This window comes from Phaenicophaeus curvirostris, chromosome 2 (assembly GCF_032191515.1).
Source record: "Phaenicophaeus curvirostris isolate KB17595 chromosome 2, BPBGC_Pcur_1.0, whole genome shotgun sequence".
NCBI lineage: Eukaryota > Metazoa > Chordata > Aves > Cuculiformes > Cuculidae > Phaenicophaeus > Phaenicophaeus curvirostris.
In genome coordinates, this window is record NC_091393.1 from 33,963,347 (window position 1) to 33,990,645 (window position 27,299).

The window sequence follows — 27,299 nt, forward strand, 5'->3', positions numbered from 1 at the left end:
CCCTTTCACTAAAACACATTGCCGAAGAGTTGCAGATGCTTTTGCCTATATACTTCATATCAGCCTGTTACCCATCGTAAAATAATCGCATTACAATAGTAACTGCAGGTAGCGAATTTATAAACTTTATTCAATAGACAATAAAGCCATGCCACACAAAAGAAAATCAGTCTTACAGAGTTAGCCCTTTTTTGTGCAATGCTTAGGACAAAAGCAACATAGAGAATACAGACAGAATGTTTAAACAAAAGCTTTGGATCTGTAGAAGATGAAATGGGAAATTCTATCAGTAGTACCACAGATTAAGCCCTCAATATCGTACTGGCCTCTGAACACAGCAAATAATTTATTGGTCTGATGAGAGCTTCCTGTGTGATGAAGCAGGTTTGTAGTCGAATGATGACAACTACAGGAGAAGGAAAAGCTAATTTGAACAAACATTATAAACAGCAAGAATGACCGCAGAAAGCCTGTTATCAACCCTGTCTTAGAAAGGACAGAGCAGCTGAGAGTCATTGTTCATCAGTTCACAAAATGTTCTCAATACTTCCTTCCATATTTCACATTTCATGGAAAGACCAAACAATCCATTCATGGTAAATAACCTTTCAACTGTGCTGGCCAGGAAGACAAGGCTCAGTAATCAACCAATGATAGGTTTTTTTTATCTAATGTTATGAAAAAAAGTTTTCAAAAGGTAAACAGTCTCATTCAGCTTTTCCCATGCATTCTAGCAGTCAAAATTCCCAGGTGAAGACACAAATGTTAGTCTCCATAAATTTATATTCCATTCTAACTTGACAGTTGTATTTTTCATAAGACAGTTTTTCTGTAAACAGGGCAGTGCTGAGAATGCCCAGGAAGTGTAACAAGAGGTCTGGCTTGTGATGAAGGGACAGGCTTTCTACCTGAAAACACCAAATTTCATTATGGCACATGCATTAAGCAGGCAAACTTCTACTCAAGGAAAGATCACGATCTTTCAGGTCTTAGATTTTACTCCAGAACAATTTTTCAGGGAAGTGCTGGAATATAAACATATAATGTGTTTGTCTCTGAATTGTAATCTGAAGGTTAACAAGAACTGAGAAAACATACAAACCCAGCCACTCATCTTCAGCCTTAACAAATTAGTCTCCAACTTAGCTACAGGTATGACTTTCTAAATAGAATTAATTTTGAAAGCTGTTCATCAGTTATTTGGAACTCAGTCTGCCTTTCATCTTGAAGATGATAATTTCCTCGATCATTTCACAGAATCACAGAATAACCAGGTTGGAAGAGACCCACCGGATCACCGAGTCCAACCGTTCCTACCAAACACTAAACCATATCCCTCAGCACCTCGTCCACCCGTGCCTTAAACACCTCCAGGGAAGGTGACTCAACCACCTCCCTGGGCAGCCTGTTCCAGTGCCCAATGACCCTTTCTGTAAAGAATTTTTTCCTAACGTCTAGCCTAAACCTCCCCTGGTGGAGCTTGAGGCCATTCCCTCTTGTCCTGTCCCCTGTCACTTGGGAGAAGAGGCCAGCACCCTCCTCTCTACAACCTCCTTTCAGGTAGTTGTAGAGAGCAATGAGGTCACCCCTCAGCCTCCTCTTCTCCAGGCTAAACAACCCCAGCTCTCTCAGCCGCTCCTCATAAGGCCTGTTCTCCAGCCCTTTCACCAGCTTTGTTGCTCTTCTCTGGACTCTCTCCAGAGCCTCAACATCCTTCTTGTGGTGAGGGGCCCAGAACTGAACACAGTATTCGAGGAGCGGCCTCACCAGTGCCGAGTACAGAGGGAGGATAACCTCCCTGGACCTGCTGGTCACGCCGTTTCTGATACAAGCCAAGATGCCATTGGCCTTCTTGGCCACCTGGGCACACTGCTGGCTCATGTTCAGTCGCTGTCAACCAACACCCCCAGGTCCCTCTCCTCCAGGCAGCTTTCTAGACAGACTTCTCCCAGTCTGTAGCACTGCACAGGGTTGTTGTGCCCCAAGTGCAGGACCCGGCATTTGGCCTTGTTAAACCTCATGCCATTGGACTCTGCCCAGCGGTCCAGCCTGTTCAGATCCCTTTGCAGAGCCTCCCTGCCTCCCTTATTTCAATAAGGAAGATTTCTTTTTAGAGAGAAAATGCAAATCAAAACAAAAATACCTTTAAATCTAATCTGCTCACAGAGAAGTCTTAAAATCAGTGTAATTTATTTTTGTGATATCCACCATGAACATCCATGTGCAAAACTAACTTTAGAGCATATGGCTTTTATGTATGTTTTACACTAGAATTATAACACAATCATCTCCTAAATGTGAATATCTGTGCATCCAGTGCTACTCGCATCAGAGACAGATGAGAGAGGAACATGCTGGTGTAGTTCAATGCTTTGCTACTCACAGATTAATCAACATAGACATCTATACAACAGCACATCTTAGTAGAACATACGAGGACATTAACTTCACAGCCTTAACACTCCCGAGAGCTGAACACTGCAAAAAAAGCCTTATAAAAGCAGAAGTCCCATGGGTACATACATTAATAAGCACTTTTAACTTATTTCCATTAATTTTCTATGTTTTCCCCATTCCTTTAAGGGAAGAACACATTTTACTGAAATTTTTATAAATAGAAATGAGTGTGTCTCTCTGTATCTCCTCTATGATCTCTGGCTTTGTTTTCATCTTTATTTCTGGAAGGAAACAGAATGATAGAATAGTTTAGATTGGAAAAGACCTTTAAGTTCATAAAAAGTCCAACCATAAACATATCATGGCTGAGTTCACCACTAAACCACGTCCATAAACACCACATCTACATGTCTTTAAATACCAGCAGGGAATGCAACTCAACCACTTCCCCAGGCTGCCTGTTTCAATTCTCGACAACCCTTTCAGTAAAGACATTTTTTCAAACATCCAGCCTAAACCTCCCCTAGAACAACTTCAGGCCGTTTCCCCTCACTTGTCCTGTCACTTGTTACTCAAGAGAGGAGACCAACACCCTCCTTGCTACAACCTCCTTTCAGGTAGTCATAGGAAATAATAAGGTCTCCCCTCAGCCTCCTTTTTTCCAGACTGAAACCCCTCAGTTCCCTCAGCCACTCCTCGTAAGACTTGTGCCCCAGATCCTTCACCAGCTTTGCTGCCCTTCTCTGGACATGCTCCAGCAGCTCGATACCTTTCTTGTAGGGAAGGGCCCAAAACTGAACACGGTATTCGAGGTACAGCCTCACCAGCACTGAGTACAGACTGACAGGCCTATAGTTTCCCTGATTCTCCTTCCAGCCCTTCAAGTAGATGGGTGTCACATTAGCTGATCTCCAGTCAAATGGGAACTCCCCAGGAAGCCAGGACTGCTGATAAATGATTGAAAGTGGCTTGATGAGCGCTTCCACCAGCTCCCTTCGTACACTATCGTCATTATCATTAAGCTCTAGATATTCAAAATACTTTTGTCAGCAGCCCATGCTGCGTGCATTGGTGCAGATGCACTTCAGTGGGGCTCTTGATCCTGCCAGCTTTTTGGGGGATAAGACCTAATACCTACATGATTATTCGCAGGCACTTTGTGCTTTCTAACACATCAAGAACCCTTGTGTCTTTGCTGTTGCATGGATCTCCATTCCTCACCTCCACTGTGACAGCAGGCTGAAGGACCTTGCTTGCATAATCAATAGTCAAACTCTACAGTTTAGGACTCTGTTAGCGGATTATTATTATTTTTCTCAGTCTGAGTAAAATGGATTAAAAGCACTCATTCCCTTAAAATTTCAGGTTTTTGTTTCCCACTAAATGTCAAGCTCTTAGTCCCTAAATTTTGTTTTCTTAAAGAATCACTTACATCCTCTTTAGATTCTATTTTTGAATATTAACCTACCTACATAATAAAAATGGCTTAAAATCTGTAATACATACGTATATATATGTTTATATATATTTATACATATATGTATATACGTGCAGACGTATACACACACATATTAAGTTTTAATCACTAACTGAAAGTCTGTTTCACTTGCTAGAGGTACCTGGCAACCTCTATTACACCTCCACAAACCTTAATCATAGGATACATAAAGCCTTTCATCACAGGGAGGAGGAAGCCCCACACAAATTTCATGGTGCAATTAAAAGGGAAGGAAAGCAGAGCAGATCATGGCTATACATGGATGCATTGTGCCCATCCCTCCAGTCTGCCTCAGTGACTCTATCCTTAAAGCAGAAACATACCCAAGAACCTCGGTGCTTAGGAGATTTCTATAAGCTAGAGCATCTCTAACTGAAATAGTTTTACTTCACCTGCAAACCTCAAGCCACCACACTGATGTTAGTCTATTGCTTCCTGCTTCCCCAGTCAGCAGCTGCATCATCTGGCATCTTCGCTTGATTTGCATCTTCCAGTGGCTCAAGACTTCAGAAATACTCAGAAATTATGACTCAGATATCCTATTCTATTGACATGACTCCTTCTGAGTCCTCCGACTTTGCTCTACCAGCAGCTTTACTAAAAAAAAGAGCAAACAAAACAAAAACCCCGGCAACTCACCCAGCTGCAGAACATAAGAGACTGACAGACAGATCCACACTATGTTTAGAATGATAACAGTTCAGATAATCATCATCCTTTGCTGGTGTCCCAAAATCATAACAAACAAACAAAAGGGTAGTGGTGAATATGCTGACTGACAGAAGTTTATAACCTGCAAAAGTAACAATTATGTTGATAGGCAGATAAAGGCTAATATTTTTATTTTAACCTCTGCCACTTGTACCAGTCATCAGCTTAACTGCTCAAGGTCACATAATTAAGGGTGCAGTCATCATTTTAAAAGTATCTGAGTTTTCATGCAGAAGCACGCTTTCATGGCTGAATACTGGCTCACTAAAGCAAGTCAGATCCATCAAACTGTTATTTAAGAGACTCAGACACTGAAAATCCATACTTTCAAAGGTTTCCAAATTTCAATATCATCAACAATAGTTTTTATGTTCAATAGAAGATAGATAATCTCATGGTACACTGCGTGCTTCAAACTGGAAGTGACTGTTTCAGGACCCCAGTTCATAACTGGGAAATGAATGGCATTGGAATCTAATTTCTTTTTGAATCATACAATACTCAACTTGCTCTCAAGCTCTTGCTGTGAGCCAGGCAGCTATACAAAAGAACTCAGGGGCTTTTGCTTTTTTCTTCTTCATTGCCACAAATATTTAATTAAGTGTCTCACTCTGGTCTCCAAAGGCAAGGGAGATTTTTAAACAACAGGGACTCTCTTTGAAAGTAAGACCTCTTAATCTCTTGGGACCTGACTTCACTTAAAAACATCTGAGGTGGGGAATACTGGAGAGGAGATATTAAGATGTCCCTGGAAGGAATGCAACTTTGTTGTGTTTGTACTGAGAGAGCTCACAGTATTACTCAACCTGCAGATGATGCATGATGGCTACTCAATGGTCATCAGAAGCTAGAGTATTTTCAATTTAAATAATGAACAAATGGAAGGAGGCAATATTTATTCCTTTGAGTTAAAAAGTTCAGGCACAGCAAGATATATCAAAGGTTATCCCAGAAGAAAGGAAAACAAGCACTTTTATGAGCAGAGATTTCTCCATCAGTTTCAAGGCTTCTATTTTACTTCCACTTTGATGATCACTCAAATGACAGGAGACTATATATGCTTTGTTTTGAGAGAATTATAGCTTATGTCCTCATGCAGCAGAACACAGCAACAGAAAAACAGGAACTAAAGGTGACTGAACACTGTCTACTGCCACACTTTCTCTAGTATGCACAAAGAAAAGCACTAATACATAATCTAAAAAATAACTTCAATGTGAATGCTACTTATAAATATAACATCCAGTCACGCAGTAGCAGCATGAAGATCTCCTTGCTCAAATTATTAGCAAGCTAGTTAATTCAATTGCTAACGATTTTCCTCCAATTAAGAAAAACAGCACTGAAAGCAAAACTCTTTGGAATTGCCATTTAAGGGATATGAAACAGTTTTCTGAAGTAAACACTCTGTTGTTGAGGCTTTCACACATTTTCAAAAACTCAACTGATTCTTTTCTCCCTATTTGTTAGGGAACTAGATATAATGGTCATGTTTCAATAATGACTTTTGAAAGTGGTTTTTGGTTTGTTTTTTTTTTTTTTTAAGCTACTTCACTCACAGAGTTCTTTCAAAAAAAAGATGAGCACTCTCCCTCCTACCACGTTCCACCTGTGTCTGCATTATCCTTTTTCTCTAGTTGATCTTCCTTACAAAGCTTTTAATCCACTTTTTCAGGCTACTCGACACACACTGACTCATCTATTTGATGTTACTGTACATAGCACTGTTCAGTGCTTTTTATTTATTTATTTTAAAAGAGAGCCTTATAAACTGCAAGACTAAACTAAAATACAAAAGGCCAGATAATCCTGTTTTCAACAGGAAGTAGAAAAATATCACCATTGTTTTTCCACCAGCCCTCAGGGCACTTACTTGCTTTCTTCAGTGTGGGGTAAATAAAGAACAACCTTCTAAACAAACGAACAAAATAAAAATTATTATGGCCGAGAGCTCTCCTCTTAAATTCCTTCTTGCAACCTGTCTTGGACAGCCTAGTATAAAACAGTTCCAGCTAACAACGACTAAGCAACCAGCAAATTGTTAACTCCAGCTTTTTCTTAATTTTTATTGCACCTTTCCAAGCCACTGATTCTCTAATATTTCACACTAGCTCCTCTTCCCATATCGTGTCCTCCCACCACCTCCCACTGTTCCCACCAGATGAACTGCCAGTCAGCCTAGGACCTAAGCATAGGAACCCCTTCTTCTGTCCTGTCTACCCAAACTCCTCGTACCTCCAACTTACAGAAACCCATGTTTAGCTTCTAGCCAGTGCAATCCCTTCCAATGCAACAACCCAGGCTGTGCTTTGCAACTAGCCATCCCTCTCAACTTTTTTTTTGCATTCCAGAGGTCACAGCAGCGTTTCAAAGTTTTTCAGTGCCCAGAGGTTATAATGAGAGCTACCTCTTCTGCTTCCAACACTGCCTTATATGCCTCCCTTTTTCCCCCTCTGTCCTCATGCTTCAGCTTTTGTAGGACAAAAGCGAGGTGCTGCCCAGGGCTCTGACTCAGTGACTCATAAATCAGCTTTCTGGTGCTCACAAGAGGATTCTGATTTTGTTATTAGGCTTCCTAGCTGCTACCATAATACAAAATAAAGAAAAAGGTCAATTTTAAGAACAACTTCAACAAGACCGATTGGCTATGTCATGTTGCTTTAAGTTCACAGCCAAGGCTGATTAAAGACCTTTAATTTATTTCTTGTTGCACACCAACAGATCTGTGCTAAATCCCCTCTTTCCTCTACCACCACAATAAAGAGACAGGGCTGACAATCTAACTAAAAAGAAGCAATCTTATTTCTCAAGAAAAAGAAACAAACAATTATTACCAGGCACAGAAAGAGTGAGAGACATGCTACAGAAAATGCACTGCCATATTTTAGTTTGGATTGGGGTTTGTTTTTGTGAGGTGTACAATAAGGTTTGCCAATATATAACTTTCTGATTAATATGCATCCAGCTATTTGGCCAGCATGAGGTATTTTCAGATACAAAAATAACAGTTAAGCAAAGTGATTAATGAGAGACTGTTTCAACATACAAATAAATTTGAGTGCTGCCTGCATTCTGGAAGGTAAGTTTGATAAAATAGCTACTAAAAAACTGTGCCTTACAATACTGAGCTACTAGAAAATACGTGTGCATGTTTTTAAAGAAATACACAACATTAGATCACTTTAAAATGTTTGCTACAAAAGTCAAGGCTTGAAAATCCTACTTGCAATTTGGCAAGATAAGTAGGGAAATCTAGAGTCTTGAATGAGGGACAACCTTCTGGACGTGGACCCACAGTGCTATCCTTCCTGACACAATGCACGGCTGTTACACCCCTGCTACTGTATTAGTTCACTCAACGGCTGACAAAGAGTGGTGAAACCCTGACAAGAATTTCACCATTTTAATTCTCCCTAATCTTTCTAAACCCTACTCCATAAGCAACCAGAGAGGCAAGCATAAAGGGAAAAGTCCCCATACCCACAGCTAGCTTATGCAGAATTAAGCAAGAGAGCTCCTCCAAAAGCTTAAAGAACAGTCCAGCTGTCTTTTCCCAGTATTGTCTTACCACAATATTATGAATTATGACTGCAGGTTTCTAGTCTCGACGAATGGAGTATTTGCAAAGGACTTTAATATGACATAATAAAAGCTTATTTTTTAAAGTGCATCTAGTTAATTGTAAAAATAAGACTTCAACTGGCAAACCTTGCCATTTCTAACTCAAAGGGTTTTGAGGTAAAAACTAAGCTACAAGCTGGGTTAACCTGGAGGGATTCACAAAATGCACGTGACAGCAGAATATCCCCCAAACCTCTCATCTTTTCAGACTAATTTAAAAGTCTCATAAAAAATATCTATGTATTTGTCATAAGTTACTTATCACAGTGATTTTCTATTCTAAAAAAAGAGCATTCTTGGGACAAATAGCTCACAATGGCCCACTTTAAAACCTAGCAAACAACTTGAACACTTGAAGAGGAAAATGACTCAGTCTGTATACAGTAGAAGGACAATGAAGGGTGAAGGGAAGCATGAAGAACATTTTTGCTAAAATGCGAAGCAGAAAAGATGCTCAAATATTCCCTGTAATGTTTGTGGAAAGAAACAAATACTGCTGCCTTGATTATCTTCCAGGGAAAGTAAACTGACAAGGATTATTACAGAAGATTGCACTGCAAATTCAACCAGCCTATGGTTGTCGATAAAATATCATAAGCGATCACAATAAAGGGGGAAGGGCTGTCACACATACTTGAAGTTTCAAGTGTAAAAATAAGCCAGTCAATTCCTTTAAATTTCCTAAACATTTAGAAATAGTCCATTCTCATTTATTAGATGTGATCTCCACCTCAGAGTCAAGATAATTTCCTGCCCAACACAGAGCAACTTAACTTCCACAGCCACTGACACATATCAAGAATTAATGAATCAATGAATGCAAAAGATACAACTGCCCTTAGTACAGCAGAACAAGTATTATATATTATCTCCTCACTTACAATTTAAAGGGAGTACACACAAACAGAAGCTACAACTCATGCTGTGCAGGAAGCTGGTGAAATGCATTAACTCAACATTACTAAAGCAATAATGAAGTGGCAAATATTGGGCAAATCACGTTTCACAAAAAGATAACTTGTGAGAAAGTTAAGCCAGAGGTTCCCTCTACATCAAAGCAATTTACTTTGGGTTGGTTGACACCTAGAATACCATACTGATATGCACAGAAGTGACAGGGGTCCCAGCAGATGATTTCCACTAGGAACGTGTTTTCCCTGAGTACTTGAAACAACACTCTCTAGAATCTGATTTGATTAATATAATATCTAGGCTAAGAAGTTCAGCTGAAGGCAAAGTATGGAGTGAATACAAAGCCTCACCCCAAGAGGCAACATCCACAGTCAAAGAAAAGACACCATGTGTTCCCATACTATGCCCCCAAACGTATTTCGTGACAGTTCGGACAGGGAGCTACCTTTGAAAACAGAGTGCCTACATCCCAAGCAGTTTCAATCTTTTCCCCTCTCACCTCAACACTGCCTATTTCCTAATTTCAGTAGGTCAGTAGGCAGGTTATTATGCATTTTTTTCTGTGGTCCCTGTCTCTGTCTGAATTTTATAGAACCGACATGTAGCCCAGGTCTGCACAAACTTACAGATTGTTAGCAAAACCGGGTGAACTTTTTACTACTTTCTGTTCTCGTTCTTGCTGAATCTTCCCTTTTAATAAATCTAGACAATCTGGATCTCCTCTTTCAACCTCTGCAATGGAAAAGCTGTAGACCTACTTGTTTATTTGTATTGTCTAGATATACAATAAAAACAGCATAGGCATGTAATTGAGCATAAGTATGGAAGAAGGTCACAATTTAAGGAGGCAAAAATGGTTTCACAACTCTTTGTTTAATTGGATATGTTTACCCTGTTGCATTCATCTTTTCAAAACAGCCAGAAACTAATGTATTTAATTTTAAGAGGAAAGCTTTTTCTTGCCAAAAAATATGCTTCATTTAAATAAAAGTTAAAAGGGAAGACTATGCATTCCTTCCTTCCGCTGGAGAGGAGAGGGCAAAAATGTATCTGAACTCCTGCAAGCCTGTTATGAGCTACCTTGCGTGTCTCAGTAATTCCCACAGTAGCTGACTCACAGAATCACAGAATCACAGAATAACCAGGTTGGAAGAGACCCACCGGATCACCGAGTCCAACCGTTCCTACCAAACACTAAACCATATCCCTCAGCACCTCGTCCACCCGTGCCTTAAACGCCTCCAGGGAAGGTGACTCAACCACCTCCCTGGGCAGCCTGTTCCAGTGCCCAATGACCCAATGACTCATCCCTGAATTCACAGTCATCTTCTGAGTTCTGTCGGACAGATTTTTGATAAGTGGTTTCATTACCATACATGAAACATACTGTTTCATTTTGCATTCCTATTTTTTCTTTCTTTCCCCAAGATGGAACCCCTTGCCCCACTTCTCCACTCCACCCTGCAAATTTAAGCAAAATAATTCAACGAGATGCTTAAGGGAATTTTTTTTTGGCTTTCAGAACAAGAAAATAAAACTTAACTCCAAGCAAGCGGGTCTGCTACAACATAGGTTAAAAAACTTCAAAAAAACCCCTGTACCATGTTTCTAATATGCACTGAGCTAGAAACAAATACCTTAATCGAGCTAGCCAGTATTAACTGTAGCAGCCCTCTTTAAGCACAGTGTATCTACTCTACTGCAATGAGAAACTTCAATGTAACTTTCTAAACCATGATTTTATAACGTAAATACATTCATAACTACAGGAAATTAGTTAACACCAAACTTGAAATATTCCACAAGAGCATAATCCCCTCCTATATACCTATCTGTTTGATAAATTAGGCTAGTTCAGATAAAACAAACAAACCTTTGAAGAGTAATACAATAATGAAAAACTGTTTCATAATCTCTGTACATGACAGAGAAAGTTGTATATGCTTACATGAAATCTGCCACCTCCCAACCTCTAATTACATCCCATGTAAGATTGCCTTAGTGCATGGAATTTTTCAATTTTTTGGGGCAAGACCTTCTGAAAATGGGAAAAATGACAAAAGCAATTACTATTTCTAAATAAACTGTATAGCACATCAAAGGGATCACAAACTACGAATCATCTTATGGCAACATAAATGCCTTTCACTTAATACAAGGGCCTCAACCAGAACATTACCATTCAGTACCACAAGAGCTAGCAACATGTTACATGCCTATAAAATGTCTGGGATAGGAGTAGTTTAGTACCTCAGTCCCTTTGTATTTAAGGGAAGCTCTATTTTTTGTTTTGCCCATTCTAGAAAACAGAAGTCAGATCCACCTATTCATGCTTCTGCCTTCCTGCTACTGCCAGAATGCTGCTGCAGAGCAACATACCCAGTACCCTTAATATACAAGCTCCCGCAGTGGTAGGGCGGCTTTAGTCCTTACATCGATGTACAAGCACTTATTTTTACCTGCCATTCAAACAGTATTTAAATTCTGGTATGTCTCAAAGAAATAGGATAAAGGACAGTCCTATAAACATCCTTTGTTAGATTTTAAAGGACAGGTGCAAATACTAGTAGTGTCATAGGGAACAGGGATGTCAGGGGTTTATTACAGAAGGAGCCAAAAAAAGGGAAGGAGAAGACAACCTAAGCACAGAATTATTACAATACTATTTGTAATACCAAAAAGCCAGTTGTGCCTCTTCAATTTAAAGGTGCATTCTGTATATGGAATCCTTTCCCTTAATTATCAGCTCTGTTATTTTTTCTCTCCTCATTACAAAACCATAGTCCTATCTCTGGCATTTGACAGAAGCTTTCTTTGGTCAATCAAATTCAACAATCCACAATTAGTTTAGTCAATATCACCTTAAAAATGATGATAAATAAATAAAATACAAAGGCTATCATCTCAGTTTTCAGTCACCAATTCAGACTATTTGTACATCTTTCTCTAGCAAGCATCTCCAGGATGTAAAGGCATTTTAACTGAAATAATCTGAACCTCTCCTCTTTCTAATCTAGTGTTATTTTGCCTCTTCTTTAAGGTCACTAAACTGGAGTTTCACTGTCAAAGCACCCTGTCCTTCAAATATACAGAAAATATCTATATCAGAAGTGTTATCTGCTAGGTCCTAAGATACCTATAATAACCTAGCATTTTCTTTCAATTTTCAATTTCCTTTATTCTCTCTTTGCCAGTCAGTTCTATTTCTGAAATAACTAATACTCACTTATAGGCCTGCAACTAGTTCTCTTTTTTTGAGATCTTCTCTCACAAACACCTGCCTTAATCAGATCATTCTCTTCTCTCACCTCAGCTTTGTACTTCTTTCAATTGCCATGAGAGGAATGTTCCCATTTTAATTTTTGAAAGTGGATCTCAGTTTTGTGGGTTTTCCCGGCTCCTTCCCTCCTTTTATTTTCAGAAGCATGATAGCTCACAGCTATGGGCAATCAGCACAGAGGTCCAGACCTATCCAGAAGCCTACTTGTATTCCATGTGGACTGAATCATCCCGAGGTCTCTCATTTCACACAGGCTCTTTATGCATAATAGCTATACATGGAACACAAGGACCTCAGCTAATGGTCTAAACAGGTAAATTCAGTCCATCTTTTCTAACATATCTAGGGTTCTGAAAGGGATTCTCACTGTATGTCCAACATAGAATGTGGCAGTGACCAAATTCCTGCAGTATAGCACAACGTGATAAAACTCATTATCTGTCTCATCCACGCTTTGGAACTCACAGCAGTCAATGATGAACATGTGGATAGCAATAATTAATTATGCTGCTTGTTGTAAGAGTATCAATTGAATCTGTTTGTTAATTGCATTTAAAAGTGTTATTAGGATAATTGGAACCCAGCTGCCCTGGAAATCAGATTTTTGTCAGTTTCGGAGATCACTACTGATTAAGTGGCACACTATGAAAATGTGCCACACTATTCTCTGAAGAGGCCAAATATATTTTTCTTCTGTTCTCTCAGTGCTCCCTAACACATGGTGTTTTTCAGCTTGCATTTTCATTTCCTATGAAACAAGAATGAAGATACTTCAGGATTGGACAAGGTCAAATTATAATTATGAACTTCCAAAGCACATTAAATACTGAAAAAGTAGACTGTTTGGGTCCAGCTTTGGAAGAGACTATAATTACTGTTTTTTTCACTGTTTTGAAGAACCAGACTATTAGATAAAGTATGAAATAGCATGTTAATGAAATCTACTACTGTATACACTATGCAATGAAGACATCTCCTAACTAATCAAACTCAATCTGAATAAAATCAACTTAAGATACTCATCTGTCCTACAGAATTAATAATCATTCAGGCTTAGGAGAAGGAAAAAAAAAATCCTCATTTCATTCAGGGAATGGTGATGATGACATGTTATTGCTAAGAGAAATTTCTTGCAGTCTTCACTGAATAGAGCAACTTGGTTCTTTTTTAGTAAGGCTGGATTGTTTTCAAGAAGCTACTTTTTCCAATTTCTACCAACTCATTTAGGGCTTCAGGAGACCCTGGGACTGTGAACTCTGTCCAGAGTTCCATACCTCTAAAGCAAGTGTAAATCTTGAAGACTGAATCCTAAGACAAGCAAAGGCAAAACCCAACCAACCAAAGACCTATCACTACTGCATTAACTCTGTCTAGAAATTAAGACCATTATCAGTATAGTAACAGTTAAATGCCAAAGACTGACACTGAAGTTGTCAATTTTAAAGCTGCAAAACATATCTCACCATAATAAACAAGCAAGAAGTTACATATTGGTTTGAAGAAAACAGACCTCCCCCATCAATACTGCTAACAGGTTCAATAACTAGAAGATCTGATGCATCTTGGATAAGAAACAAACCACCGATTTTTCAATGTAATAATTGGGACACAGTTGGACCTAGATCTGATACAACTTTTTGGTGATTATGTCTAGTGCAAATGTTTGGTTAAATTTTGTTGTCTTGTCCTGACATTCTTCCCACTGAAAGACATTATGCATTTTTTTAACACAAACTTTGCAACAAGTATTAAAGAAGGAAAAGTTGTTTAGGGAACGTGCACACACATGCTCACTTTTTCAAATGTACCCTGCTATTTTCACAGAATCACAGAATAACCAGGTTGGAAGAGACCCACCGGATCATCGAGTCCAACCGTTCCTATCAAACACTAAACCATATCCCTCAGCACCTCATCCACCCGTGCCTTAAACACCTCCAGGGAAGGTGACTCAACCACCTCCCTGGGCAGCCTCTGCCAGTGCCCAATGACCCTCTCTGTAAAGAATTTTTTCCTAACGTCTAGCCTAAACCTCCCCTGGTGGAGCTTGAGGCCATTCCCTCTTGTCCTGTCCCCTGTCACTTGGAAGAAGAGGCCATCACCCTCCTCTCTACAACCTCCTTTCAGGTAGTTGTAGAGAGCAATGAGGTCTCCCCTCAGCCTCCTCTTCTCCAGGCTAAACAACCCCAGCTCTCTTAGCCGCTCCTCATAAGGCCTGTTCTCCAGCCCCTTCACCAGCTTTGTTGCTCTTCTCTGGACCCGTTCCAGAGCCTCAACATCCTTCTTGTGGTGAGGGGTCCAGAACTGAACACAGGATTCGAGGAGCGGTCTCACAAGTGCCGAGTACAGAGGGAGGATAACCTCCCTGGACCTGCTGGTCACACCATTTCTGATACAAGCCAAGATGCCATTGGCCTTCTTGGCCACCTGGGCACACTGCTGGCTCATATTCAATCGGTTGTCAACCAACACACCCAGGTCCCTCTACTCCAGGCAGCTTTCTAGACAGACTTCTCCTAGTCTGTAGCACTGCATAGGGTTGTTGTGCTCCAAGTTCACCCCTTCCTCTACAAACTCTCATCTAATCTACAGATTGAGGAACCGTTCTCTTCCTCTAGTTTTTGGCTACTGTAGTTCCCAACATGCAAGAGACACTTTTCCACCTCATATCTCAAAAAACCTGTACTTTTTCAGAAGCAGGAAGTGTTAATAACAGCATTACATTTCGTTTTCAGAACTCAATTTCTTTGCTTTTGAACCACCAAAATATACACAAGCATAAACAAGTAATTGCACTACTTGTTTTCAAATCAAATTATCCCATGTTACCTTTCTTGAATTAAGAAATATGGATATTTATCTCCCAGTAAAAATAAAAGTTTCTCTAGCTCAAGAATAAGCTATTTATCTAGAACCATAAGGATCTTCATTTCACAGATATCCCTGTAGTTTTCCTACAGGCAACCACCTGGCATTTCAGCAGTCAGTACTGAAGCTTCAACACTGAACTTCATGACCTCTTCACAGTCATTTGTTAGCAAGGAGGGCAAATAAGCAGCCTTTATCACTGCAACCATCATCTCTACACTACAGTTAATTCCACAAGGCCTCAGTATATCATAAGGAAAAGAACTATGCCATGATATGTTTATATTGGGACAGAAAATATTTTAAAATAAAGAGAAGTTCATGATTATGTGACTGAAATATTATTTCACAAACATATGCTACAGAGCAGCTTTAAAAACAACCTGCTAAAATGTGTCACTCTATATTAAGAGTTTGCCACAAACTTTGTAAGAAACAGAATCTCAATCTCACCCATTAAATTTTGCCTAGCAGTTGCTTTTACTTCCTCAAAAAAATGCATGGTATAAGTACCGGGTGCTATATGAAATATTACTGCGTGTTACTTTTTGGAAAGGCCTCATTGGTTTTTCTGTTTGATGTCCTCTGAAAAGTCTAGAGAGTTTTGAGACTTGAAAGATCTAAGGCATAAAAATATAATTTTCTAAGGAACTAGCATATTCTTGGACACTCTGGACTAAAACAGCAAGCAGGAAATTTTAGAAGAAATGTGCCTGAAAATCTAATTATTCATCTATATAAAGTACCATCTAGGACACAGGAAAAACACTGGCTATCCTACTTTCCTTTCCTTCATATTTTTTTTCAAAAGTAAGATATAAACAGGTCAAGTAAAAAGTCTCAGATTAAACATTTAATAGTTCTGAAGGAGGAAAAAGGTAAGCAGCATCTTAGATATTACCAAAGGTATGATGTCTACTCACAAATGGTGTTCTAAGCGATAGAAGCATAATGTAATACGTTTTAAAACTGCAGATACTTTTCCAAGACACTTGATTCTCTTAGCACACAAGGGGTATGGTTTGATATTTACACAGACCCTCGTACAGAACAATGCATTCTACAGACAGCATAACAAGAGCCAGTATTTTTGCATCCCACTGTTTCGTTACGAATGTGCTTGTCATACTCAATTCTCTAAGCATCACTTAAGATTAACCCATCTGAACACACCCTGAGATATTACTGAGCAGTCTATACAAACTGGCAGTTAAATGCAAGTCATAAGTCAAGAAATAGATATGCCATTGAACTCCATTATTCTAGAGCTGCTTATTTACTTGTCTAGAACAGCTTCAATAATGAAATTTGGCATTAATTTCTCCTAACTTCAAAAGCAATCTCTTTTACACTTGCTATTCCATCAAAAGTTGAACTCAAATTACATTGTCTAGACTGATAGAGCCAAGACATTATTAATGCTTGCTAAAGTTATTGCCTCTGGCCACCAATGACTGAAGGACTAGTGGTTCAAAGTGTTTACATTTGCATGGAAGATCCACTCTAGTAAACACCCCAGGTGTTTACTGTTACATGTGTGCTTACTAACATGGAGGTAGAAAGACATGAGTGAAGATAATAACCTTTGTACTGAAAATGCACTGAGCAACTTAGGGAGACAGATATGGAAAGTTTATAAACTAGATCATTTGTGCAAGCAAAGGGTTACAGCTAGATCCTTCCTTTTATAGGGAAAAAGGGAGAATTTGGAACAACTCCCACCCAACAACAAACAAATAGGAAGGCAAGTGAAAGACTGGTTCAGAGAAAAAAAACTTTTTAAAGAAGCATTTCCAAGCCTGGAAAAGGTTAAACTGTAGGTTTACCTTATACCAGGTAGTACAAAATGGAAGCTTTATTATCTCATCCATGGTCTATCAAGTAGTATTCTCTTCAAGGCTGTCCAGCGTGTCTATAAATGGGAGGGTGAATATGGGGGAAGTACTATGCATTTTATGTATTGTGTCTCTAGCTGGGAAGTGTCAACTTGAATGACAATACAATTTATCATTTGCAAAAATACTTCACTGTACTAAACAGTTTTATCTATACAGTTTTAAGTTTGTAATAAATTCACATGGAAAGCACCTGTAATAATTTTTATTAGGTCTGCCATTTTCTACATTTAAGAGGACATTAAACAACTACTCAGTTGTCCAAGACAAGTTTAAAAGTATTTAAGAAATACCCATTATAAAAGGAGAGTGACATGTCCACAAAACATAATTAAAAATCTCCCAGAAAGGAGTATAAAACTGTTAACTATAATCACTAATACTTAACTCACCAAAATGGAAAATATTGTACTATGACTTGTTGATGAACAAAGGGAAGACCACACACAGTATAACAAAGGCAGGGAAAAATAGAACTATACACCCAGTACTGCAGAGCTGCTATCAGTTATAGTCATGCTCATAAACCTGAAGTTTTCTGTTTATGTGCAAGAGAATAAGTTTCTTCAGACGCAATATTTAACAAGCAGCTACTGCAGTACTGATTCTGTTTCTGAATTTTTTGAAGACACAAGCTGCAGAGAATCAAAAAGAGCTAAGTTGTGTTCCATGCAAAGCACATATTGAGGAAGACATTTCAATAATTCCATACTCTGGAAATACAAAATCACTGATCAGTAAAACAATTAACTATGCCAATAAGCAACAACAGCCATATGGAACAAAGTACAATATTATCAGCCCATACCATTGACGCTAAAAAGCCAAAGGCTAATCCAGTGAGAAGGCAAGAAGGAGCATTTCATGAACTTGCATTTGAATCATGAGTAGATAACACTATAATAATAATAATAATGCTATGAAGCAAAGTTATATTACTAAAATATTAGAGGATTTTTATTCATTTCCTGGTACTATATGGAGGGAAAAAATGTTACCTATAAACCAGGCACTTTTTTTCAAAGAACGGAGATCAGCACTTGAAGGGAGACACATGAATTTTTAAAATGTAAAAAAAAATTAAACATCAAAAAGTACTAATGCTGTCGAAAGAAATGGAACATACACTGCTAAGGCTGCTTATATTATCTCATTTTTTCCTTGTGACCTTTTAAACAAACTGCAGAACTAAGAATGGAGCTTTCCATTTACGGATACATAATAGAAAATGGGATGCTAGCAGAAGTAGTGCATGTTTTCTCATAATCTATGCATTAAACAGAGGATGCTAAACAATCCTTATATTTAAATATAAATATTTAAAAATAAAGTCTTACACTGTCTTAAAATGAAACAAAACTTACAAAGCAAGAAAATGCATACCTGATATACCCTGAGACTCTGTCTGCAGATCACAGTACCACAGTCTGTTCACTGGATCACACCCTTCTCGGATAGACAGCAAGACATATCGACCATCATCCGACACCTTTAAGAAGTTACAGAAAAATCAAAGACAATTGATCTTCTGGGGAAAAAAAAAAAATCAAACTTGAAAAGTTAGTCCCTAAATCCCTAACAAAAAAAAAATTATGTTATAGTTAGTTGAATTAACAGATATGTATGAAATATGAACCCCACTCATGCCTTACATCAAGAAATAACATAAGCGTAGTCTGCTGACATTTCAGGAGATAAAAGCCCAACAGCATTGTCTGTTTATTTCCACCATGAATTAAAAAAAGCCAGTTTACGATTATTAGAAGTATTCCATCTAAAAAGGCGTCTAAACAAGTCAGGGTGGGTATCTGCTCCACTGTGGACATCCAAAGGCTGCAGGAGAGCAACCTCCAGAGTCCCTGGGAGGCAGTCTTGAAGGGCAAAAGAGTCCAGCAAGGCTGGACATTATTCACGGAAGAAGTCTTAAGGGTGCAAGAGCAGGCAGCTCCATGTGCCAGAAGACAAGCCAGGGGGAAAGAAGACCAGCCTCACTGAACAGAGAGCTCTGGCTGGAACTCAGGGGAGAAAAACAAGGAGAGCTTATGACCTTTGGAAGAAGGGGCAGGCAATTCTGGAGGACTACAAAGATGCTGAGGTTATGCAAGGGGAAAGTTAGAAGGGCCAAATCCCAACTAGAACTTAATTTCAATACTGAGGTAAAGTATGATTAAAAATGCTTCTATAAACGTATCAGCAGCAAAGGAGGGCAAACGAGAATCTCCAACCTTTAGTGAATGTGGGAGGAAACCTAGTGACAAAGGATGAGGAAAAGACTGAGGTACTTAACACCATCTTTGCCTGAGTTTTTTATAGTAGGACTAGTTCTCTGGGTACCCAGCTCCCTGAGCTGGAAGACAGTGCCTGGGAGCAGAATGGAGCTCCCACAATCCAAGAGGAAATGGTTAGCCATCTGCTACACCACTTAGATACATACAAGTCTGTGGGACTGGATGAGATCCACCCAAGAGTACTGAGGGAACGGGCAGAGGTGCTCTCTAAGCCACTTTCCATCATTTATCATCAGATCTGGCTAAAAGGGGAGGTCCCAGTTGACTGGAGGTTAGAAAACACGACTCTCATTTACAAGAAGGGCCGGGAGGAGGATCCAGGGAACTACAGGCCAGTCAGCCTGACCTTGGTGTCGGGGAAGGTTATGGAGCAGATCAATGTGAATGCCACCACAGCACTTACGAGATAACCAGGTGAACAGGCCCAGTCAACATGGGTTTAGAAAAGGCAAGTCCTGCCCAACTAATCTATTCTCCTTCTACAACAAGGTGACTCACTTCATGGACAAGGGAAAGGCTCTGGAGTTTGTTTCTCTGACTCAGCCTCACTGTTCTCTTACTGCTGTTGTGCAGTGGGTTTTGCCTTTTCTTAAATATGTTATCACAGAGGTGTTGCCAGCATTGCACTGGGGATTGGCACTGTCAAACACAGAGGCAGCCCTGGCTTCTTCTCACAGAAACCACCCCTGTAGCACCTCTGGTACCAAAACCTTGCCACATAAACCTAACACAACAACTAATACACAGCACTAACCTGACATTTCAGTAACTAAGAATGGGCTCAGTATAAACAGTCTAAAACCAAAACCTGCTGCCAAGAAATAAAAAAACAAAGCAAAACCGACCACACCAAAAACACAACCACATTAAAAACATCTCACAGTCAATGCTTTCAACACAGAATTTAACGTTGAATATAAACTGGTTTAGTCTTGTAATCAATTAGACTGCCAGACTCCTACAGAACTATAGTACTCCAGAAGAATCCTCCTACATCAATTAAAACATAGATTTATATAGCTCCACAGAAATGTCTCAAAAAACTACAAGGCAGACACATCTGGTGGCATAAGCATCCAGTTTCTCTACAGTCACTGACTATAAGGTCAGCATCCAAATCCAATGTTAAATTGTGCAAGAGTCACCTTTGTAAAAACACAGCAGTGACCAGTGGCTTTTGTCCAACAAAAAGCATTAAGAGTTCCTTGTCACAACAACAACAAAACTCCTGAACTTCTAAACTTCTTTATCAAGGTCTGAATTCCATGTAAAGAAACTCAAACCAACCTCTCCCCACCCCCAATCCTACTGAAATGGATGGAGACAAGAAGCGACAAGGGAAGGACCAGTGATGTGTATCTCACTGAAAAATCAATAATTTCAGATATACGTATTAACAGGTGTATTAGCAGATGCAGCGATGTACTAGCTCACTTGCAGCACTTGCTCATCAAATGAAAACCTGTGCTGCTGAAACTGCTAATACTTACGTGAAAGACGCATTTATCTTGGTCAAGTCTTTATTTTGATCCCTGTGTAAACACTCATTTTTTACTGTGTAATCTGTCAGCTACAGAACCTACAGAAAAGAGTTTGTCACTAACTTCTTAACATGGGCCCTCAGTGTGTCTTATAGGCCTACATAAACTGACTGCTGTCTCCTCTCATGGGGAGACCTTATGGTGAGGTCTTCTCACTACGCTTCCTCTCTCCAGCAACTCCAACATTGATAGCGGTTGAGCCTGTGAATATCCTAGCTATGCCGAAGTCCAAGTTCAGCAAATGACTCTAGATTCATATTTTTGGTGAATGAAGCTCTGGAAGACCATTTTGCTGATGTAGACACACCTCTGCACATGCCATCACAGTACTATGTACAGAAGAGTAGAGTTTAATCAGAACAATATTTGAATGGGAAAACCAAAACTGTTGCTCACAATGGCAAGACAGTGAAAACTATCAAGTCAGCGCTTGGCAAACATGCTTGCTCTGTATAGCTGCCCTGCCAATCTGTTTTTTAAAACAGAAGTCGAATACTCACCTACTTAATACTGTTACTCATATTATGATATACATCAGAAAAATTACAAGTGGTAGAAGTTAGATTTGGATTTCTGGCTGCCTTTATCTGCCAGAAGTCCATCTCAGAGGTGGAAAAGAGCTGACAGCTTAGTCCACCTGAATGACAGTCACTTAATTCACAGTAGGTTTTCCCTCAAGTTCTCAAGTGATAGAATTAATAAGGTAAGAAATTTCCTAGCAACCATCCAAGCTGGTAATTTTAAGGATGTTTTTGCTTACTATGGCAAACTAAATTATGCTTATGAGGTTTTAATTTTTGCCATTTTCATTAGGTTTACATACACAAAAATCTAATGCTGCTGTTGAATGAACATTATAAGCTACAATCACATCTTACATTTTCCAATGAAGTTTCTCTGTTTGCTTTCACACATCCATGTACACACACGATAAAGTTTCCAAGCTGGTATCTGCTGGTGCATAAAATTATCAATGAATCTTTCTTTCTACTCTGGCTTTGCAAATATATTCTGTTCCCTAGCAACACTTTCGAAAGTGCAAGTCCATCAAGGAATGGCAGGAAGGAACAGGAAATCATCAACTTAAAAGTTCCCTCACCAAGTTTTGAGCATTTTCCAAAATTACCAGATTTAGATGTTTTATTAATAGCTTATACAGAAGGCTATTTCCTGTTCACATTCTTACATGACAGAATCTAATGGAAATTTAAACCTCTAGTCACAAAATACGAGTCTGAGTTCTGGAAACTTTCCCTTTTGCCCTAGACACATCTTCAGAAAAATGTTATTCATATATTATAATTAATTCTTAGATTTACTTTGGTTACTATTCCTAACAGTAGTTGTGTAAGATGTCTGTAGAAGTAGTTACGCAAAATAAATTTCAGAAGAATTATTTCCTAACTATACTTCTATTCAGATCAGTTTTGAAGACACAAGAAGGGAACTTAGTAGAACACAGAGCTAAATCTCAGCATATGAAAACTAACAAAAAAAAACCCTCAACAAAGACCCCTCAAAACAAAAAAAAAAATCTCAACCAAATTAGGGTTTCCAAGCTGTATTTTTTACAGATATTTTGTCAACAATGAATTATACTACTTAAAAAAAACCCAACCAAACCCATATAGCTGAAAGCTCACAAGGCAAACAGAAAAGAACACATAAGATATCTACTGGACTAAAAAAACTCCCACACCATTATATGAAACAGCTAAGACAGCTTTAACAGGGCAGCCTGCAAAATTGAGACGTTTTGCTTCCTCCTTCTAAGATGGAAGTATATTCAGATATGGAAACCAAGATCAGGTGATCTTTTTCGAAAGAAAAATCTTCAGTGTTTTTAGATGAACGTTAACTGCAAGTGTCAGTTTTAATTAAACCAATGACTGCAATATGTTGCTTAAACAACAGTTCACACTTCTAAAATCACCAAGTTTCATTCTCTTCCTCACTAATTCAGAGGACACGTTAAATAATTGCAAGTGGTATATACAAATATAAATTTCAGTTAAACTCCAGAATATGACATGAAATTCTTGCAGTCATAGTCAGAACCCACATAAATTTATTCTTTGATGCTGTGAGTTAGTAGTTAACAGAGGAGTGCTCACTTTACCCAACAAAGAAAACTTGTTTGCGAATTTCTGATGTTGTTGCAAGGGCAATTCAGAACCTCTGATGACAGCAAATCTGAGTACATCTAATGAATTCACCCTTCCATGTTCCCAGCTGGACTAGTGAAGAGTTGATAGCAATTTATGTTTAATCTGAAGCAGGAATTCCCAAAGCATACTGGTGGTAGGATGCCAATTAGGTCTGTCTCTATCACTAAAGCTGTTCTTGTATCAGAGAGTTCTATAACCCAAAGGAATTTGACAGGAATAGGACAAGACACTGTTTACTACAGTATGATAAAATGTTTATTATTATACTGCAGATTTAGACATCTACATTACAAAGTTATGGTTTGATGAGAAAATATTGGCAGAAGTACCAGCTTATGCTGTTTCTAACTCTAGCTCTTTCTATTGCTATTATGGCTTGTACCCATGCAAGTTCATTCCCCCTGTCAGGCCAACACAAGCATTTACCATTTGTGTGATAAACCAGACCAGGCAGCTGATCCAGCTTAAAAAAATAGCAAGTTCGAAAAATACAAAAAAAAAAAAAAGAGAGAGAGAGAAATCCAGAGTAAAACAAAACAAAAGAATCCAGGAGGGAAGAAGAGGAATAAGAAAAACACACAATAAGAAAAAAAGAAAAAGTTCCTCTGATAGGTTAGTATCTCAGTTCACTGTGCAGTTAACACAAAGGCTGAGCTAACACACTGCACCAGCAGCTGGAAACAAGAACAGGGGCAGAGATTGCTTAGGGCAGCTCAGATGACAGTACTGATGAATGTGTAATCACAGCCTGAATGCCACTGACTCTTCTATATCATGAACAAAGAAGAGTCTGGGTTTCAGAATGGCAAAAGGAAACAGGATTTCCCAACTGTCATTTGGGTTATTCTTATGCTGCTGCATCATCTTCATAAGCTGAACTGCAATCCTTGCTCTTGGCCCACAAACTTAGGAAGTGAAATTTCCTATCAGCATTTCACTCAAATCTTAGAATGCACTCATGGTTCAGCATAAGGGAGATAGCTGTAAAGTCAGAAGTGACAGGGTGGATCAGAAGTAAGTTCTCCTGGTTTCTGACAACCAAGCTGAAAAGGAAACATCTCAAGAATTTCTGAGAGAGATCTAGAACACTAGTCAGTGCATATTTCTCACTAAAATAATTTCTGATGTTTCAAACACCACCTACTGGTAAAGGTAAGGAGATTATAAAGTAACTGAATATCTTAAAATTATATTTAGGTTGTGTCAAAAATAAGCAGAAATTCTGTAGCCTTTCAACTGGAGCTTTTAGAAACACTCAGCACAACAATGATTTTATTGGTATAACCCAGCACTAATCCCTAATGCAGCACTGAAATAATCCTTTGTTTACTAAAGTGTTGATGCTGGTATATGGTTTGTAGTTTCACTGCTGCCATACAGCCACCTAACAATTTTGAATTTTAGATCTATTATTTCTGGAATATTTGCTGTGCCCATCTCGACAGCATACAAACAAACAGAAGTATTGTTATGATAGCTGTGCTCACAAGTACTACTCTCTTCAGTCTTTCAAGGATCAAACACTCAGAAGTAAAATCTTTATAGAGAAGTTAGTGGAATATTTTTTTGGTTTTACCAGCAATTTTTTTCAATGTTATACATTCACTCCATTTTCATGAAAAGTAACCACTGCTTAGAAAAATATTAGGAAATGAAGTGGTTTACCGGTAACTCCAATAATCAATAGATATCAAAAGAAGAAAACTTAAAGCCTAATGAGTAAAAGGAGTTTTTCAACCATTTATTTTTCTATTTTTATTATAAAATGGAGTTAATTAATTGTATAAGCCACATAAGGAGCCCCAAACAGTTATATGTTCTGCACTTAAAATAGAAGTGACCATCTATAAGGATCCACAGTAAACGTTAAGTTAAATATTTTGTCTACTAGCAGCATATTTCAGACTAAAAATTCATACATAATTAAAAAAAAATTTAAAAAAGGAAGAAAAGGAAGAACGAACAGAAGGCTGTCAGGTTTTCTGTCTTCCTGACTTTATGTACTACTCTTCAGCTAAAACATCAATAGGAGAGACAACATTAAAGTGCTTTTCTTCCAAGCAAAGTGCATGACGGCAACCCCCGTGAACATTAATGCTAACTCTTTGAATGCTACCTGGGTAGTCACCGTGGCAAGATTCAGGGTAAGGAGGCGCTCTCTATTTTTAGTTCACAAATACAGGCTCTGTGAGTGCACAGTTCTCTGTTAAGGCAGCTATAAATACACATCACTCCTTTTCAAGCTAAGCAATTGAAAGTCTTATCAACTTTGCCCTTTTTATTATCAAAGTGAAAAAAACTAATCACTGTTTTAATAATAATTTGTTTCCTCATAACAAGATATTAAAAAACTAAATAAAACTCTGTTATAATATACCTGTGCACAGGAAAAGCTAAACGGACTTCTTTACCTGCAGATATCAACACTATTATAATCTACAACCTGGTCTGCAATTATTTTATAAATTACTGTTCTTCATACACTAGCTTCCTTTGCTTATGGAAGATGGCAGCTGCCATTGCTATCTAATGCATTTCCAATGAAACTGAGCAAATGAAACACATTAAAAAAATAATCAAAGCTTACAAAATCACAGACAGAATCAAAGCTTTCAAATCAAGTCAACAGGACAAATTGGTAACTGGAGTTCATGTACCCAGGTATGGGAATATCAAACCATCCAGAGAAGGCAGAATGGGCAGCAATAAAGATGCCACCATGCAATGCATGGCATTTATTAAGTAGGAATTAAAAACTCATAGCACCAATAGGCCACATTTTAAAATTCCTACACTTTTCACTATACACTATGGATACAACAGTTTAAACCATCCACAGTGATTAACTGGAATTTTATTTTTTTTTTGTAGTCATCTAGGAATGCACCCAGCCACCACAATAAAACAGAGCTAAACTTTAGGTACATGCCAGACAAAGATTTTTGCATTACACCACTGAACACGAATATGATTTGACCAAGAAGAATCTACATGAAAGAGACATTTCAGATTGATGCAGAAATTACCTGCCTTGCTTTATGTATCAGTATTTTACAGCTTTGTATCAGTTGAGTAAAACAAAATACTGAACATAAAATCCACAAACTGCAATTCTTCCACAGAGGAAAAAAGCAAAAATTCCTGTAGAATTTGTCAAAATATTTGGTCACTAAAACATGAGAGTGATTACGCTGTCTGAACAGCCTCAATCAAATGCTCTAACATCATAGCCATATGCATGCTCTAGTGCCATTAAGTTCTGTTTGCACGATGACAAAGTCAAGAACCCCCACTGTAATCTTCCAGCCTTTCAAATTCTGCTTTTATTAACTCACTACCAGAAAAAGTTAAGCTGTTTCCTCTCCTAGAACAAGAAACAGTTTTTCATAGTGTAAAATGACCTGGAAAGGCTGGTTGGTGAGGTGGGGGGAGAAGGGTCTGTGATGTGTTTGTAATGAAAGGAACACAAAACTATGTTCTGACAGTATCTTTGCACCGATGCCAGAAGGTCACTGAAGCTTACATGTAGCTCCTATCGCATTTTAAGTTCTAGCAGACTTTTGAGAAGATGAGGACTGGGACAAGAAGTAAGCGACTTCTTGGGACCACCTAAGCTCCTATAATGCTGCAAATTGTTTTGTTCTCTACTTGCATCATACTGGTTTAATCAACTAGATTTCAAAGACCTAATGATTGCTTATCACAGGAATACATAATTTCAGAATCATGTCCAAAAGAAACCACTTGCTACATTCTAAGAAGCAGGCCTGACATGCTTTATGCAGGACACAGAGTGATTATATGTAAACAACTTTCCAATGTGCTCTCTCTCTGACCATTCCCCAAGATAGAAAAATTGCTTAGGGCATTAACTCAATTTCCTTATGCCAGCCAAGCTTTTATTTTCTGATTTCAGATACACCTTGCTAGAATAAAGAAGATTTCTATTCTGACCATATTATTCTGAGCCTGGGGTTGAAGTAGACCTATGAAGGCCAGAGAAATGTGAATTTGACACTACATCATTGTGCTTATGACTGTTTCAATTTTAACAGTACAGGAGATAGCCTTGTTCAAAAGATGAACACAGCAATATGTACATGCATATTTTACATGCTTT

At 38.5% G+C, this 27,299-nt stretch overlaps 1 protein-coding gene across 1 annotated transcript in view; it reads right to left on the reverse strand.

Moving 5' to 3' along the window:
* The window catches only part of LOC138717806 (prolyl endopeptidase), a 105,002-nt gene that overhangs the window by 53,961 nt on the left and 23,742 nt on the right, over positions 1–27,299 (reverse strand). Inside the window, exon 7 of the mRNA XM_069851661.1 lies at positions 18,566–18,671. Coding sequence (XP_069707762.1) covers positions 18,566–18,671 — 106 coding nt within the window. The remainder of the gene's footprint in view (positions 1–18,565; positions 18,672–27,299) is intronic.